At 44.5% G+C, this 17841-nt stretch overlaps 1 protein-coding gene across 5 annotated transcripts in view; it reads right to left on the reverse strand.

Moving 5' to 3' along the window:
* METTL24 (methyltransferase like 24) overlaps nucleotides 1–17457 on the reverse strand; it is a 173710-nt gene extending 156253 nt beyond the window's left edge. For 2 of the 5 annotated variants that reach the window (XM_055261175.2, XM_055261165.2), the window contains exon 1: nucleotides 16936–17457. In XM_055261175.2, the coding sequence (XP_055117150.2) occupies nucleotides 16936–17253 (318 nt within the window). In that variant the 5' untranslated portion in view covers nucleotides 17254–17457. Of the gene's footprint in view, nucleotides 1–7742; nucleotides 7764–12371; nucleotides 12441–15661; nucleotides 15792–16625; nucleotides 16735–16935 lie in introns of those variants that run through there. The other 3 variants (XM_055261183.2, XM_055261212.2, XM_055261203.2) reach the window with 3 other exon arrangements.
* Nucleotides 17458–17841: the final 384 nt, after the last annotated feature.

Consider the following 17841-nt stretch of genomic DNA (forward strand, 5'->3'; position numbering starts at 1 on the left):
TCACAGTTCATTTCTCTTTATCTGAACAGAGAAAATCATGTACTTTCACACCTGTCATGCATTCCATGGGCTTCTGAGCATTTTTGAAAAATGGAGATATGATTCACATGCCACAAAATTTACTATTTTAAATTTACCATTTCACTGTGGCTTTTAGTATATATGCAGCTTGTGCAACTGACACCATTATCTAGTTCCAGAATACTTTCATCACCCCAAAAAGAAACTCCATTCCTAGTAGCAGTTGCTTCCCATTTCCCTCTACCCCCAGCCTCTGGCAACCACTAATCTACTTTCTGTCTCTCTAGATTTGCCTATTCTGGACATTTCATTAAAAAATGAGCAATGCAATATGTGGCCTTTTGTGATTGCTTTTACTTTTCACTAGGTTTCAAGGTTCATCCATGTTGTAGCATGTATCAGTGCTTCATTCTTTTTATAGCTGAGTAAGTTTCCCCTGTATGGGGAAACTTGTGTACCCATTCGTCAGCTGATAGACATTTGGATGGTTTCCAACTTTTGGCTACTATGGATAATGATCCTATGAATAATCATGGACAAGTTTTGTGTAAACATGTTTTCAGTTATCTTAGGTATATACCTGGAATGAAATTGCTGGGTCATTTCTGGGCACTTTTGAACCCTAAAGTTTATGTCATCACCCTCTGTGTACTCATTTCCATGGCAGACGGAAATAAATATAGTTCACCAGGAATCCCAAAAGCCAAAGGAGAAAATGAAGACAGGTAGAAAGGGAAAAAGGGGTTCTGCATGAAGCAATATATTGCTGCTCTCAAAGTACCACTAATAATATACTTCCCTTGTACCACAACACAGTAGTAGCCATGGCTAGGATGAGGGGACCAGCACTGGGCCTAAGTTGGCACAATCCTCTTAATAATAAGAACAATGAACATATAATGAGTGCTTCTTATGCACAAGGTACTGTGCTGAGCACATTTTATGGATTGTCTAATAGTAGAGAGGAAAGGAGAAACAGGATTATTGAAAACAAACAGTCACTGCAGCCAATTCTGCCTTCTGCCAGAGTGGCATAATTCATGTCTAGGACAGGCCTGGAAGGAAAGGGGAAAACAGAGGAAGCTAAATTGCCTGAGGAAGAAAATGACATTTATTTTTTAGAGTCAGGTAGGGAGTAGGGGTGTTGAAGGCTTGAAAATGGAAAAGGGATTGATGTGTAGATAAGAGAAGGCAGGAACAATGGAGCAGAGGCCTAAGAAGAAAATACAGGCTGTAAGAAATCCCAATGGCCAAGAAAATTTTAATCGGTTTTAGTTGATTTCTGTTTTGAATCACGTTGATATCTTCCTTCTTTTCCCTGAGACCTTCAGTAAGGCCTGTGTTGGTGTCACTCTGGAAGATTAGAGAAGCGGGCAGTGCAGAGCAAAGAGGAGACAGCAGTGGCCAGAGGTGAAACACTGAGCTAGCAGCAGAAATTCAAAGAAAGATGACCAGGAAAGGTAAGCCCCATTATTATCAGAATACTGGAGGGAAGAAAAGGTACTGAACTTATAGGACACGGTTCAAGCCATTTTAAGTATTAAGGGAAAGGGTGACCCCAGAAGCTGGAAGAGATGAGATCACCTGACTTTCATACTGTAATCTGCCCAACAATGCAACGGTTATGTTATAAAGGTGGGTAAGAGGGAGTAGGCGGCAAATCCAAGATTTACCACTTTAATGTTCACTGCATGACAATGGACTCATGACCTTCGAGGCTTTGCGGTGCCATTCCCATAAACGGTCAGAAAGTCCTAAAACATTCTCAGTGTCCTGTGGAAGTCAAAGACTGTTCTCATGCTGCAGATGAAAAAAACTCTAGCACGAGAGTCTCCTGGACATGACTGGGTCCACCGAAGTTTTTTCTCACCCACCCTCCTGCAACAGTCACAGCTAAGGGGCCCTGAGGCCACTTCTGTAGCAGGGGTTGACAAAAATTTTCTGAAGAAAGCCACACAGTAAATACTTTAAACTTTGTGAGCCAAGAAGCAAAATCAAGAATATTATTAATAAATAGGTACTTATATAAAAAGATAAATTTCTACAACTTTTATTGATGAAATTTAAAAAATAGTAATTGTGCACAATTTTTAGTAATACAGATCTGTTAATGAGAGGAATGAAATTTATTGATAGCATTTTTTTCCACTGGGGTATATACCTGGAATGTATATACCCCAAGTTAGTGTTTCCCAAGCAATGGGGAAAGGACTCTCTATTCAATAAATGTTGTGGCATAACTGGCTAGCCATATACAGAAGACTGAAACTAGGCCCCTTCCTCCCTTCCTTGTACCATACACAAAAATCAACCAAAGATGGATTAAAGCCTTAAATGTAAATCCTATAACTATAAAAACCCTGGAAGACAGCCTAGGCAATACTATCCTGGACACAGGAACGAGCAAACACTTCATGACAAAGACGCCAAAAGCAAACGCAACAAAAGCAAAAATTGACAAATGGGATCTAGTAAACTTAAGAGCTTCTGCATAGCAAAAGAAACTATCAACAGAGTTGGCAAACAACCTGTAGAGGATGGGAGAAAATGCCTGCAAACTGTGCATCTGACATAGGTCTAATATCCAGCATCTATAAGGAATTTACATTTATAAGAAAAAAACAGCCCCATTAAAAAGTGGGCAAAGGTCATGAACAGACACTTCTCTAAAGAAGATTTACATGCAGCCAGCAAGCATATAAAAAAAAAAAAAAAGCTCAGTATTACGGATCAGTGGAGAAATGGAAATCAAAACCACAATGAGATACCATCTCACACCAGTAAGAAGGCTATTATTAAAAAGTCAAAAAGTAACAGATGCTGGCAAGGTTATGGAGAAAAGGGAACATTTATACACGGTTGGTGGGAGTGTAAATTAGTTCAACCATTGTGAAAAGCAGTGTGGCGATTCCTCAAAGAGCTAGAAGCAGAACTACCATTCGACCCAGCAAAACCATTATTGAGTATGTACCCAGAGGAACATAAATCATTCTACCATAAAGACACATGCATGTGAGTGTTCATTGCAGCCCTATTCACAATAGCAAAGACATGGAATCAACCTAAATGCCCATCAGTGATAGACTGGATAAAGTAAATGTGGTACATATACACCATGGACTATTGGGCAGCCATAAAAAAGAATGAGATCATGTCTTTTGCAGGAACATGGATGCAGCTGGAGGCCATTACCCTTAGCAAACTAATACAGGAACAGAAAACCAAATACCGTATATTCTCACTTGTAAATGGGAGCTAATGAGGAAAACTCATAGGCACAAAGAAGAGAACAATAGACACTGACTGGGACCTACTTGAGGGTGGAGGGTGGGAGGAGGCAGAGGAGCAGAAAAAATAACTATTCAGTACCAGGCTTAGTACCTGGGTGTCGAAATAATCTGTACAGCAAGCCCCCATGACACAAGTTTACCTATATAACAAACCTGCACATGTACCCCTGAACCTGAAACAAAAGTTATAAACAAAACAAAAAACAAAGTTAGTTTTTCCTAACATCAAACTGATTACAAATGTCCATCTGTAGAAACCATTCTTAGCTTATGGGCCATACATAAGCTACATGTGGTTCTCAACTTCTGTTCTGCAGCCACTGTTACCTGAAGCAAAGTGAATGCTGGGTTATCTGTGTAAAGAGTCTATAATGCAATGCCCTGATTCAGAAATTAGACACCTCAAATGGACTTTGAAGTAGTGCTTGAAAGGTCCAGCTGTTCCTCAAACCCATCGTTCTAGTACCCCAGTGATAGAAACAACCATTCTTTCAGCCAGTATTTCCTGAGAACCTACTACGTGCCAGAACTATCATAGTCACTGGGGATAACATGGTGAGTAAGACAGATGAGCTCCCTGCCTTCATGGAGGATGAGACTGCAAACAAAAGTTAAAGCAAGAAAAAATTGTCAGAGAGCGGTAATGCTATGGAGAAAATAAGAGACTATATTGGAGGAGTAGGGATAGGGAACTACTTTGGGTGATGCAGTGTAATAAGCAGTTCCTTTGTCCCTATATTATTCTGTTTTTTTTTTTTTTTTTTTTTTTTTGAGATGGAGTCTCACTCTGTCACCCAGCAGGCTGGAATGCAATGGCAAGATTTGGGCTCACTGCAAACTCCGCCTCCTGGGTTCAAGTGATTCTCCTGCCTCAGCCTCCTAAGTAGCTGGGATTACAGGCATGTGCCATCACGCCCAGCTAATTTTTGTATATTTAGTAAAGACAGAGTTTCACTATGTTGGTCAGGCTGGTCTCGAACTCCTGACCTCAAGTGATCCACCCACCTCAGCCTCCCAAAGTGCTGGGATTACAGGCATGAGTCAGCACACACGGCCATCAATCCTCTTTTTCAATCAGACATTTGTATTTTTTCCAGTATGATGGAGGTGAAATAGAAATCTCACTGTGCTTTGATTTTCTTCCCCTTATTAATCATCGTTATATGTAAATATATACGTTTTTTGACCTTTCAGGTTTCCTCTTCTACTAATCCCTGACTGATTTCTTGTTTATTTTTCTGTTCAGTTTTTTCATTTTGATGGCGTTCTTTTAAACTTTTGGATATTGATCCTTTATTGGTGCTATACAATGCAGATATCCTTGCCCAGACTATTACTTGTCTTTTAACTTTGTAGTGCCTCTTGTTTACAAGATTTTAATTTTTATCTGGTAAAGAATCTACTGTATATGAGAATGGGTTGTTAGCTCCCTTCTCAGCAGGCAAATATAGAAAAAAGCATGGATTTTCAGTTTAAACCTTCACTTTATCCCTTATAGCTGTGTCTTGCCCAAATTTATTAAAATGTTGAGCCCTGACTTCCCTGTCTGCAAAATGAGAACAATTCCTACCTCATGGTTTTGTTTTGAGAATTAAATGAAAAAATATACGCAACTCTCCTAGTACAGTAGGCCCCTCCTACCCCACTCTTAAATTATAATCTGCTTGAAGGAATTATATTCTGCATAAAACCATGTGCAACACTGATACTTAGACTTTATTGTGTTGACTGAGTTTATCTTTAAAATGCATATAAAGTACCAAGTATAATAATATGCACTTAATTGACTAAAATGTGGAAGACAAGACCGGAAAAACAATTTAGCAATTAGCTTTTTAACCCACAATTGCTCCAACTGGCCTCCCTTGAACTAAAGAGGTAACAGAGTGGTAGTAAGTGGCCCACTTAATAGGAAATTTGTAAACATTCTTTTGAGGGAAAATGGTATTTCAAAAGCCTGGAATCCCATTTATACTGTCAATCCTACTATGGACCAAAATCATTGAACAGCATGTTGTAAAAGATATTTGTAATTAGTTTTGAAAGGAAAAAAAATCACAAACTAATGTGAACAATAAGCCTTAACAATTTCATAATAAATGAGTTACACGGGGAATACATTTATAATACAAACACTAACAAAAATGTACTAGTTATGGCTAGCTTTTATTTCAGATTAAAAAGAAAAATTCCAACTCCTCCGATCCCTGAGCATATTATATATGCATTACATTTCAAGAATAATAAAATAAATATTTAAAATTGCAATGAATATTGGGCTTTACCCACCACAAGCACACACATCTATACATTTTTGGTACTCACAGGCCAGTGCCCCAGCTGGAAGCACAAGGCTGAACACAGACCATATTCATTGACTGAACTCTTTCCATGTGAACACCTGCAAGGTGCTTTCACCTACCTGCTCTCGTTTCATCTTCACGACAACCCTGTGAGTTAAGTATTAGTAACTTTTTTTCAAAGGAAGAAACTCAAGTTCAGAGAGGATATGCTACTTGTCCATATCCACTAAGCAAGGGGGCAGAATTTAAACTGCTGACGGCAAGTATGAAAATATGAGCCCATCTTATAGATGAAGCTGCACCATACTGAAGTATTTTCATGAAATTTGTAAAACCATGTAGACAGGACTCCTAGGTCCCATGTATTACTTTCACTGACTTCTCCCATATGCTACTCCCGAAACTGCTGAACGAAGAGGCCTACTTCTATGGCCTAATTACTCTGAGCTCAATGAGCATGTATTTCGCTAATCAGGATTTTTAAGTGATTGTGCTCTAGTCAAAGTACATGAAAAATAAGCTAAAATGACTTGCTGTCGCATTGTGCACAGTAGCAAATGCTATAAAACACGAATATTGCCTCTGATTTGGGGCCGGATTCTGAAAACATGTTTGGAAGTCATTCAACCAGCTCCAACTAAAAATAAGTAAGTGATGGCCATGAAGATGGATTGACTTGGAGTTCGATTCATCTCATCATAGGCCTTTGGCTCATTTACACTCATGGCTTTATTTATTCAAATAATTTGCTTTATTCCACCCCCCTAGAGAAAAAGACCAGCAGACCATCATCCCACCCCTGCTCTGTGCAAAGAATCTAACGTAAACAATGTCAACAAGAATCATTGCATTCAACAAACTCCAGGATGCACCACGGCACTGTTTGTAAGATGTAAATGGAGTCTTGTTTTATTTCACTGTTCTGCTAAATTCAGGTCTCTGCTTCATTTTAGATCCTGGTCCCCCGAAAAGAAGCTCCCGTGCTGTATTCAATACTGTCAAATGTGCAGATTCAGTGAGGCATCCAAAACAGCGAATGTGAAACATGACCTAGACGATGTCCATTTAGACACGGATGATTAAAGGGTTACTATACTGTGGTGACTGTTGGCATTGCTTGCCACCCATCTCCAACTCTCTGACTATGGCACACAGCAGGATGGTCCCTCTAGAATTGGGTGGGACTGAGCAACTGGCTCTGACCATTGGATTGTGAGCAGAGGTAATGTGTGTTAACTTCCAGGCTAGAGCTTTTAATAATGCCATGCAAAGATCCTCCAGAGCATTCACCCTTCTGCCAAGGTGACCAGCAGTGTTCCAGATGGCAGCTGCACTGCTAGCCTGGGGTCTAGAGAGATGCAGTGACTGCATAGAGCAGCGCCCCACACCCGCAACAGATATCTGGCACAAGCAAGAAATAAACCTCTGCTAGCATGAGTTTGGAGCGTTGTTTGTGACCACAGCATAAACGGGCCCCTCCCACCCAATGCCTCAGGCACATGGTACCGTGAAAAAGGGCTTGGTGTTGATTAAATTGAGTTGATTTAGTAATAAGTTAGCAGATTGGTATAATTTAGTATCTGAAGTAAAATAGTTCACTTGGCCCCAATCACCATGTTCCACAATCTGTATTAAATAGACCTAAGCAAAATTGAAAAGGAAAAGTTACAGTTGTAACCTTCCAAACTGCCAGCTCTAATTTATTGGTCTGCCAAGGTTCTTAGTTGTAAACAATAGAAACTACTCTGGCTAGTTAAGCAGAAAAGGATTGATTAAAGATTTATTAGCTTACAGAATCTCAAGGGCAGGAACACCACCTCCAGACATGCCAGTGTAGATGACATAGCTTCACTGCTGGGCATGGACACCACCCTGAGCTCTGGATGCCTCTGACAGAACCTCGGCCACTGAGCTACTCTGTGGCCCTCTTGCCCCCTGCTTTGCATCTGTAGGGTACAATCCAAACTCTCATGCAGGTGTGTCTAAATGGTGAAGCCTAGGTCACATGAATGCACTTTGGGTGCAAAGACAAGTGGCAATTATTTTTTGTTTTGTTTCTTAGAAAGAGAATTCCTCACACACAGGAAGATATTCAAAGGTGTGACCAAAAAGAATAGTAAATACTCACTATATCTGTGGTAGTGCTGAGAGGTGACAGCATGCTGGCAGTCCTCACAGCCCTCACTCTCTCTCGGCACCCCCTCTGCCTGGGCTCCCACTTTGGCGGCACTTGAGGAGCCCTTCAGCCCTTTCTGGGCTGGCCAAGGCGGGAGCCGGCTCCCTCAGCTCGCAGGGAGGCGTGGAGGGAGAGGCGCGAGCGGGAACCGGGGCTGCGCGCAGTGCTTGCGGGCCAGCTGGAGTTCTGGGTGTGCGTGGGCTTGGCGGGCCCCTCACTCAGAGCAGCCGGCAGGCCCTGCCGGCCCCGCGTAATGAGGGCCTTAGCACCCAGGCCAGCGGCTGCGGAGGGTGTACTGGGTCCCCCAGCAGTGCCAGCCCACCAGCGCTGTGCTCGATTTCTCACCGGGCCTTAGCTGCCTTCCCACCGAGCAGGGCTTGGGACCTGCAGCCCGCCATGCCTGAGCCTCCCACCCCCTCCATGGGCTCCTGTGCTGCCGGAGCCTCCCCGACGAGCGCCACCCCCTGCTCCACGGCGCCCAGTCCCATTGACCACCCAAGGGCTGAGGAGTGCGAGCGCACGGCGCCGGACTGGCAAGCAGCTCCACCTGCAGCCCCGGTGCGGGATCCACTGGGAGAAGCCAGCTGGGCTCCTGAGTCTGGTGGAGATGTGGAGAACCTTTATGTCTAGCTCAGGGATTGTAAATACACCAATCAGCACCCTGTGTCTAGCTCAGGGTCTGTGAATGCACCAATCGACACTCTGTATCTAGCTGCTCTGGTGGGGCCTTGGAGAACCTTTATGTCTAGCTCAAGGATTGTAAATACACCAATCGGCACTCTGTGTCTAGCTCAAGGTTTGTGAACACACCAATCAGCACCCTGTGTCTAGCTTGAGGTTTGTGGATGCACCAAGCGACACTCTGTATCTAGCTGCTCTGGTGGGGCCTTGGAGAACCTTTGTGTCCATACTCTGTATCTAACTGATCTGATGGGGACTTGGAGAACTTTTATGTCTAGCTCAGGGATGGTAAACACACCAATCAGTGCCCTGTCAAAACAGACCACTCGGCTCTACCAATCAGCAGAACGTGGGTGGGGCCAGATAAGAGAATAAAAGCAGGCTGCCCTAGCCAGCAAGGGCAACCCACTTGGGTCCCCTTCCACACTGTGGAAGCTTTGTTCTTTCGCTCTTTGCAATAAATCTTGCTACTGCTCACTGTTTGGGTCCACACTGCTTTTATGAGCTGTAACACTCACCGCGAAGGTCTGCAGCTTCACTCCTGAAGCCAGCGAGACCACGAGCCCACCGGGAGGAAAGAACAACGCCAGATGTGCCGCCTCAAGAGCTGTAACACTCACTGCGAAGGTCTGCAGCTTCACTCCTGAGCCAGCGAGACCACGAACCCACCAGAAGGAAGAAACTCCGAACACATCCGAACATCAGAAGGAATAAACTCTGGACACGCCGCCTTTAGAACTGTAACACTCACCGCGAGGGTCCGCAGCTTCATTCTTGAAGTCAGTGAGACCAAGTACCCACCAATTCTGGACACAGTGCCTAATATGGATAACTAAGGTCTTCAGTGCTCATTTTAGTCATAATCAACTTCCAGAGCCTTCCTGGTCCCTGCAGCTCTTCTTTTTCTCTCCAGGAGGGTTTCAATCAATCCCTGTTTGTACTAGTTTCAGTTGGGTCTGCCACTTGCAACCCAGAGAGTCCTAACTGATACAGAAATAATCATGCATTAAAGAATCCCAGGCTAGCCAGTTGCAAGGGGGGCTGTGAATATTCAGATGCCCTGAAGAAATTTTCAGATTTTTTTTCCTGCGAGGTAACTATGCATGACAGAAAAAAAAAAAATCAAAGAATATGAGACTTAGTCTAAGTTTGGTTTGAGAACCCTAATTGGGATCATGGGCTAAATACTGATACTTACGTTCTCTACTAAAAGTCCTCGAAATGGGGGCCGGGTGCGGTGGCTCACATCTGTAATCCCAAAACTTTGGGAGGCCAAGGTGGGAGGATGACTTGAGCCCAGGAGTTCAAGGCCAGCCTAGGCAACATAGTGAGACCCTGTCTCAATAAAATAAAATAAAATAAAAATTTAGGCCAGGCGCAGTGGCTCACGCCTGTAATCCCAGCACTTTGAGACGCTGAGGCGGGCAGATCACGAGGTCAGGAGTTTGAGACCAGCCTGGCCAACAGAGTGAAACCCCATCTCTACTAAAAATACAAAAAATTAGCTGGGCGTGGTGGCAGGCGCCTGTAATCCCAGCTGCTTGGGAGGCTGAGGCAGGAGAATCACTTGAACCCAGGTGGCAGAGGTTGCAGTGAGCTGAGATTGCACCACTGCACTCCAGCCTGGGTGACAGTGCTGTAGTACCAGTTACTTGGGAGGCCTGAGTTGGGAGGTTGAGGCTGCAGTGAGCCATGATCGCACCACTCACTCCAGCCTGGGCAACAGAGTAAGACCCTGTCTCTAAAAAACTAAACAAATAAGTAAAAAATTAATAAATGTCTTCACAAATAACTTTTTACTTTAAAAAATATTACATATACATAGATCTTGTAGGCATATATTCGCTAAATTAAAAATGTCAGTAGTATATCCAAGGTGCCAACTTATTGCCAATGCTACTTGGAGATAAGGCTATCTCTAAGACTACATGTAGATAGAGAAATAGTTAATGTTTAAAGAAAGATAGAGCTAGCTAGATAGGTATAGACATATGTATATTCACACACACACACATTGATGTTAGGGTCTAGGATTAGTAAAACCAAAACTATCCTATACTCTGTTTCTAGGTGCTCAAGTCCAAGGGTTGGTTGAAATAACAGAATAAAATATGAGAAAAACAAAAACCTAAGGGCAAAACTGCATAAAAATTATAATGAATACTTAAGGCATGCCAAGGACTTGACTTCTTAGGGTAACTTAAAGTTTCTCTTTTCTCTAAGAATGGCTTCCAGGATAGGACAGGCGCCCTTGGCCTTTGTTTAGGTCAAGTGGCCTGACCCGGCTGATCCAGGGTGAATATCAAAGAGACCAAGTCCTGGAGTCCAGTGAGGTGACCTGTATTATAATAACACTTGAGGGAGAAGATCAAAGAATTCAGAAAGCTGGGATTTCCATTGCAGCCCTATTCCTTCTCTCTTCCACATGGCAGTCATTAACTGTTCCTCCAATTCAGTGAGAAATCCCATGTTTTCCCAATAAATTTAATTCTAAAAAAAATTTGTTAATTATTATAGGCACATATAGTTGTTTATTCTTTAATTCTTTTTTTCGTCCTTTTTTGTTTAAGTTAGGCTACAGCCCAGTTCCTGTTTATAACCAAAAGAATGTTAGATTAACTAAGTCTATTCCCCTATGATCTTACCCTCCCCAATATCCAGCTCCAGCCTTAGGTAACTCATCTTCCTTAACGGGAGCAATTTAAAAGGACCTTTGGCTTTTCTGAACCTAGTAATCATGTGGCATGCTGTCACTGAGCTTAGCAACCTTAGCCTTGATTGTCACTTTTTAGGAAAATAATTGCTAATTTTAACAACCTCTGGCTTGTAGTTGTAACTTCAAATGCCTTCAGAGATCAGACAGGTGAGGTAAATGGAGAGAATGGTGAGCTGGACCTCACTAGACTCACTATATGCCCCATATAAAAATATTTATATTCAAATACTTAAAACACTGTGTGGTTCAAATAAAATTTGTGGGCCAAATTTACCTCTTGAACTGTCAACTGGCAACCCAGCTTGCTACTGGTTTATATTACATATGGGTCTAGATTATAAGGCTCTTAAAATTCAATTTTCATTCATTTATTTGAACAGGATAAAAATGTTTCCTGCACAGCAAATTTTCCTATCTTTTTTTTTTTTTTTATCAGAACAGAAGACATTAATGGAGCTAATGTGAGGTATCTAGAGGACCCAAGTGGTGTTTTTAAAAGAAGCTTATCAATGCCGGTAGATTCCTGCCTCAGTGTGTGTCCCATGGTAAGTGAAACAGGCTCATGTTACTTTCTATGAACCACAGAACAAAGCATGCCAAACTCCTTAGAAACACAAGGACTCCAAAAGTATTACAGCACAGATGGAAAAACTCAAATGCCTACCCTTGACAGTCTTTGGTTTAACTACTTGACCTGATTCTCTTCACAGACTAAAAAGGAAATCCAATTCTATTTGAGAAAACTGACAAGCCATTCTTTTCCTTGGAGAAAACGGACTGGGACAAATTACACACAAAAAGCTAAAATCTCCACCACCAGTGGTTGAAAAACAATTGAGCCTCCATTAGCAGTTCCTTTGCCCACAGAATGCTCTCTGAGGAACTATGGGGTTTGGAAAAAGTGCAGGCCTCTATTCTTCATCCACGACACATCAAAGTTGTAATAAAAACCTGCTTTTCTTTGTGCAACTAAGCAACTGCTATTTCACACCCACATATTGCTGGAGCTTATTCAATTACCCTCAATGACTTTGTTTAAAATGAAAATGCTTTGCCTCCTAAGGACAGTGTGAGAGGACTGATTAATGTTGCTCCCTGAAGAACAGAAGTGTAGGTACACAGGCAAAAACCTGAGGAGCTAGAAACGACTGCTGGGCCATGTTTCAAGAGCAACTCAAACCTACCTTCAAGTATTTTGTAAAGAATAAGGACTCTTAAGGCAGTTGGATATATCAGGGGGCATCCCATACCATTTTTCCTCTTTCTTCTTGATGACAATCACAGAATTAGAAAACTAAGAGGATGACAAGAAGTGAGAAAGAAAAACCAAATTTTGCCATATGGTTTTTCAGGAGAAGAGGAAACAGTTCTTTTTTTTTTTTTTCCCCCGACACATGGTTCCAAAGGATCTGTAACTAACGAACCAAGCCAGCACATTGCTGGGTTCTGGAGCTCTGTGACTCAGAAGTCACTTTTCTATCCAACATATTAAATGTCAAGTAAAATATATCCGATAAGAGAGATGAAATTTTTTCGGGAAGCTTGGCCACTGAGTGAGTGTCTCTCCTTTGCAAATGGGCCCTGTATGTTGCATCTGTCTTTTAGGTGGATTGCCAACCTGTAAGAGATAAAACATCCACCCAAGAGCTGCATTAAAAAGCATAAATCATGGAGACCATATCTAGTCCTCTATAAATCCCTTCAAAAAGAACTTTACCTGTAATCATAGTAAAGGTCTGTTTCATTTAAGAAAGAAAAAAAACCCAAACAGAAACACATGCAGATAGAAAACAGAGAGAAGATAAAAGAATCACAGTGGTATTTTTATGCATGCATAGTATGCAAAATTTGGAGATGAAGAGTCCTGACAGAATGCTTAAAGAATCTGTAATACACAAGAATATATAGGTTCCAGGGTGGGCATAATGAAAAAGGGCAGTATTTATCCATCATCTGTCATTGGCTCTATTTCGCAAAGCTTGAAGATTCGAACCCCTGATGTCAAAAGATCTGAAAATATTTAGAGCTAGTTCTTGCATGGCTCCGTGAAGAAGGGGACGAGGAAAGAAAGAATTATATGAGGACTACACTTCACTACTCTTTTTTATAGCAGATTGTTTTCTTTAAGAGGAGCATAAGCTGTGATTAAAGTGGCAGAATTTTGGTGCCTCTAACACCTGGAATGGAAGCAGAGTAACAAGAAATATTTGGCAACCCAATTATTTCATGCAGGTTTTCATCTACCCAGAAAGCTCTCCTCAAAACAGAATGGAACTTTCTCTCCTTTATCAATCTGGGAGGTGCCTGGGGCAAAGTAACCAAGAACCTAAGAATATTGTTGATCAGTATTCTCAACAAACAAAATCTAAATACACTGTGATCCAAGGAGTTTAACAAATAGCTTCCTAATTTTATTTCAATTACTTAATGGTACAGTCAGCTTATGTTACACTGCTGTCTTGATGTGAGGCTGAAAAGAAACAAGACTTGTCCCTAGAGAGATATGGGGTTATTGAGCTTTGTTCCCAGAAGTGGGAGGATGGATTAGATAACTGATGTTTCTATAGTTTTAAGGAATATTTTAATTCGACTGTGAAATAATGGGAGAATAAAACAAATTCAAGATTATCATTATCTAGGGATTTGGGGAGGTTAGATGTATATCCCAAAAATAATAGCTATCGAGAAGGAAATCTAAGAAAATTTTTACCTTAGGAGGCTAAAAACTTAATATTTTAGAAATAGCAAAAGGCCCATTTATTTCTTAAAAATTTTTAACCAAAGACATTTACAGTTACTGAATAGGCTGAAATAGTAAGAGTCTTATACTTTCACATACTGGGGTCTCAGGAGTAAACATTTACTAGGGGTCACTATGGGAAATGCAATCCTTCCCATCAAGAACAACTGTGGAGACAAAACATTCCATCCGAAATGGATTATCAGGCCTCAACTTGTACAAAGCAATGCACAAATCAGACTCTTTCTGTTGTCATTCCAAGTGCGGGAGGGGTCAGCATGAAGCAGGGTTGCTATGGGAAGGTTTCTGGGCTATGAACCTTGACCTGAGGAATGTCCAAGGATGAAAAGGGCAGGAGTCATAAGAAAGGGGGATGGGGCCTTGCAGGTAGAGGAGTCAACATAAGCCACCTTTGTAGGTTACAGTGAAGGACGTTTGGAGACTGGCTGAGGCTAAAAAGCTGGGGCAGACTGTAGAAAGCAAAGCTACCATTATTGAGAGCTAAACATGCCATGTACAAAGCTAAACATTTCCTTTACTTTTTTCCCTAATTTAATTGTAATAAAGCTGAGCCCCAGGCCACAGGCTTGGATTGCTTCTCTTTGTTAGCCACACTCACTTCCTAGATGACCATATACAATCTCTCAGTTTTAGTGCCACTTGTACTTGGATGACTCTCAAAATCACCACCCTCAGCCTGGACATTTCCTCCAAGCTCTGGACTCACACGTCCGGCTGCCTATTTGACATTTTCACATGCATGCCTGAAGGATATCTTAAACTGAATTCCTGCTTTCCTTCTATCCCCCAAACAAAACAAACAAGAGAGAAATAACTGCTCCTCCTCATCCACCTTCCAAACACATCGAGAAACCAACCACTTCTCACCACCTCCACACCTACCACAGCAAGCCACCCCCATCTCCAGCCTGAATCACTGTAGCAGCCTCCTAGCTCCTAGCAGGGATGGGTGTGAACCTCCCCTCCAGCGCCCCACTGAGTCTATGCATTCCAAACCTGTCCTTTGTAGGACAGGCTCCAGCCATCAGTACTGTTGTTTGAGATACAGACAAAGAGTTAAGAGTAATTATTTGACAGGTGACAGCAGAAACAACAGATGCTGAGTGAATCTAAAAGGAAAACTGCAGGGAGGGGTTGAGGGTGTCAAGGATGGGACATTTGAGGACATCCAGAGGTGAATAAAACAAGCCCCCCTCTTAAGAAATATCACATTGTTGGCCAGGCGCAGTGGCTCACGCCTGTAATTCCAACACTTTGGGGGATCGAGGCGGGTGGGTCACTTGAGGTCAGGAGTTCGATACCAGCCTGGCCAACATGGTGAAACCCCACCTCGATTAAAAATACAAAAATTAGCCCAGCGTGGTGGTGCACGCCTGTAATCCCAGCTACTCGGTAGGCTGAGCCAGAAGAATTGTTTGAACCCGGGAGGCGGAGGTTGCAGTGAGCCAAGATCAAGCCACTGTACTCCATCCAGCCTGGGCGACACAGAAAGACTCCGGCTCAAAAAAAAAAAAAAAAAAGAAAAGAAAAAGAAAAGAAAGAAACATCATATTGTAGGTCAAATATGTCCCCTGCCTTGAGCAGCCTTTCTTGACTCCCCAGGCAGAGCCGAAGGCCTCAATCACAGGATTGGAAATCACCGGATGCCTGTGCTAAGAGCCTCCCCCTACAAGAATCTGAACTCGTTTTGTGCTTCCAGCACCAGATGCCTACCTGGTAAGCCCTTGGCAAAACTGTGCTGAATGTTTAACATGGTATCACGGACAGTGAGTTAGGAACTTGGAGAGGAAGTGGCTGCTTTCTTCTGGAAGAGCTAATTAAGACTTTACACAGGAGGTGAGGTCTGCGAGATAGAAAAAGGTATTTCAGTTTATCCAGGAAGTTAGCACGATGGCCCGGCAAGGAACAGCAGCGGTGTGGAAAGACAGAGGGCGAGGCCCTAAGGAAGCGAGGAAGGGAAGCCTGGCAGCAGTGCTGGATTGTGGTGCTGAAAAGTAGGCCACCACTGGGCAGCCGAAGACAGCAGTGAGGAAAAGGAAGAGTTGTTCCCTCCCCTCCAGGACCGGTGGTGGGAAGCGGGGTGGAGGTTGGGGTGGATGTCTAAAACAAACGAGGAATAGCCGGGCAACGGAAAGTAGTTGCTTTGGAGAACGTGGCTGAGGCTGGAAGCAGGAGTTGATGGGTAAAAGGATGAGGAGAGCTCATATCTGTAGTTCTTTTCATTTCCATGTACGACGCAAATTACCGAGCTCCAAAAAGGAGATGAGCCCACAACCTTAACAATCAGAGGCTAAAACTGGACTAATCAATGAGGTGTGAGCCAAGAAGTTAATGAGGTAGCTATAAGACAAACCCAGGTTATTACTTGGGTCCTCGAAGATCCAATTAATTTCTCATTAAGTGGGGCTGGGTGCTCGGCTTCTCACCGGGCGCCAGCCTCCCAGCCCCCAGCCAACGCCTGGAATGGGTCTCCAGGGAAATTCGGCCAGCTGGTGGACCTTCAGCGAGATGAAGGCAGTGGCGTGGACAGGCCATTCACGACGATACCCACCCAGCTCTGTCCAGGCCTTGAGCGGAAGGCTGGGAGCAGCACAGCACATCAATGGCAGCCGCAACGCCTTCCTTTCCCTTTCCCTTTCCCTGCCTATCACGCAAACCCTCCCCTACTAAAGTGTACCCTTCCTGAGAACAGGGCTCCGTCCTTCTTCGCGGGATGCGCGGAGCCTAGAAGGGCGCCCGGCCACGGCGACGCCCAACAAGTACTGGCTGAATAGTGAATGAACTCCGCTTGGACGCACTTCAGTCTATCTGGGCACTGAAGGATGCCACCAGTGGAGCCGCCTAAGAGAGCACAGGGGGAAAAGAAGAAGCGGAAGCCTCCGGAGGTCCCAGCGGGGCGGCCTGCGGGACCCGAGCGCCGGGTTCCGTAGCGCGGTCGGGAGGGGGATTCTGGTCCCAGGCCCAAGACCGACCGCTTTGCAACTGACCTTCCGGCGGAGGCGCCCGCGCGGGGCACAGCAGCCAGGCTCCGGCGTCCCGCTCCCGCCGCCCCCCGGCGGCACCCGGCGACCGCTGCGCACGTAGGTCACCTGCCTCCTGCTGGCGCCGCGCGACGGGCCCGGCGCGGGGGGCAGGTGCGGCCCAGGTGGCCGCCAGGCCGGGCCCGGCGGGGCGCTGCGGGCGGGGGACCCAGGCCCGGCGCGCCGCAGCTCTGCGCAAAGCCGCAGGCCGAGCAACAGCGCGGCCCCGAGTAGACACCGGCGCAGGGCGCCGCAGCCCCTCCCGGGCGGCCTCTCCCGGGCCATGGCGCTACGCTCGGGGTCCCGCGGGCCGCGCCTGGCCAGCAGCAGGGATGTAGCCCCGCAGGCCGGAGCAGCCAACTGTGGGAACTCCCCAGCGGGCCAGGGCGCGGGCTCGGACCCGCCTCCCTCCCTCCGGACCGAGGAAGCCCCGGCGTAACCTTATCCTGCCCTGCCGAGCGCGCCCCGCCGCTGGAAGGGTGGTGGGCCGAGCGCGGTCACAGGGGGCCCTCTCCGCCCCTCCGGAGGGGCCAGGGCCCGGCTGTGCAGGGTCCCTCAAGAGGTGCCCTCCGCCCCGGCCTCCAAAGCCTGATGGAGCTGAAAGATATAGGGCCAGAAAAAGCGCATTCCTAACGGGATCCCGGGCCATAACTTCATTTTCTGATATTAGTGTTGTTGGAGAAACACAGGAGGAGGGTAGGTGAGCATACAAGGAACAGTCAAGCAGTTTGCACCATTAAGCACAATATAAAAATAAATAGCACTTATGCCCGGGTTTACAACTTCTCTCTCTCTCTCTCAAGAAAGAAAGGGATTGGGGAGGAAGAGAATAGCACTCAATGCAGAATAATCATATTAGAGTTATTCTATGTC

The sequence above is a fragment of the Symphalangus syndactylus genome, chromosome 2 (genome assembly GCF_028878055.3).
Source record: "Symphalangus syndactylus isolate Jambi chromosome 2, NHGRI_mSymSyn1-v2.1_pri, whole genome shotgun sequence".
NCBI lineage: Eukaryota > Metazoa > Chordata > Mammalia > Primates > Hylobatidae > Symphalangus > Symphalangus syndactylus.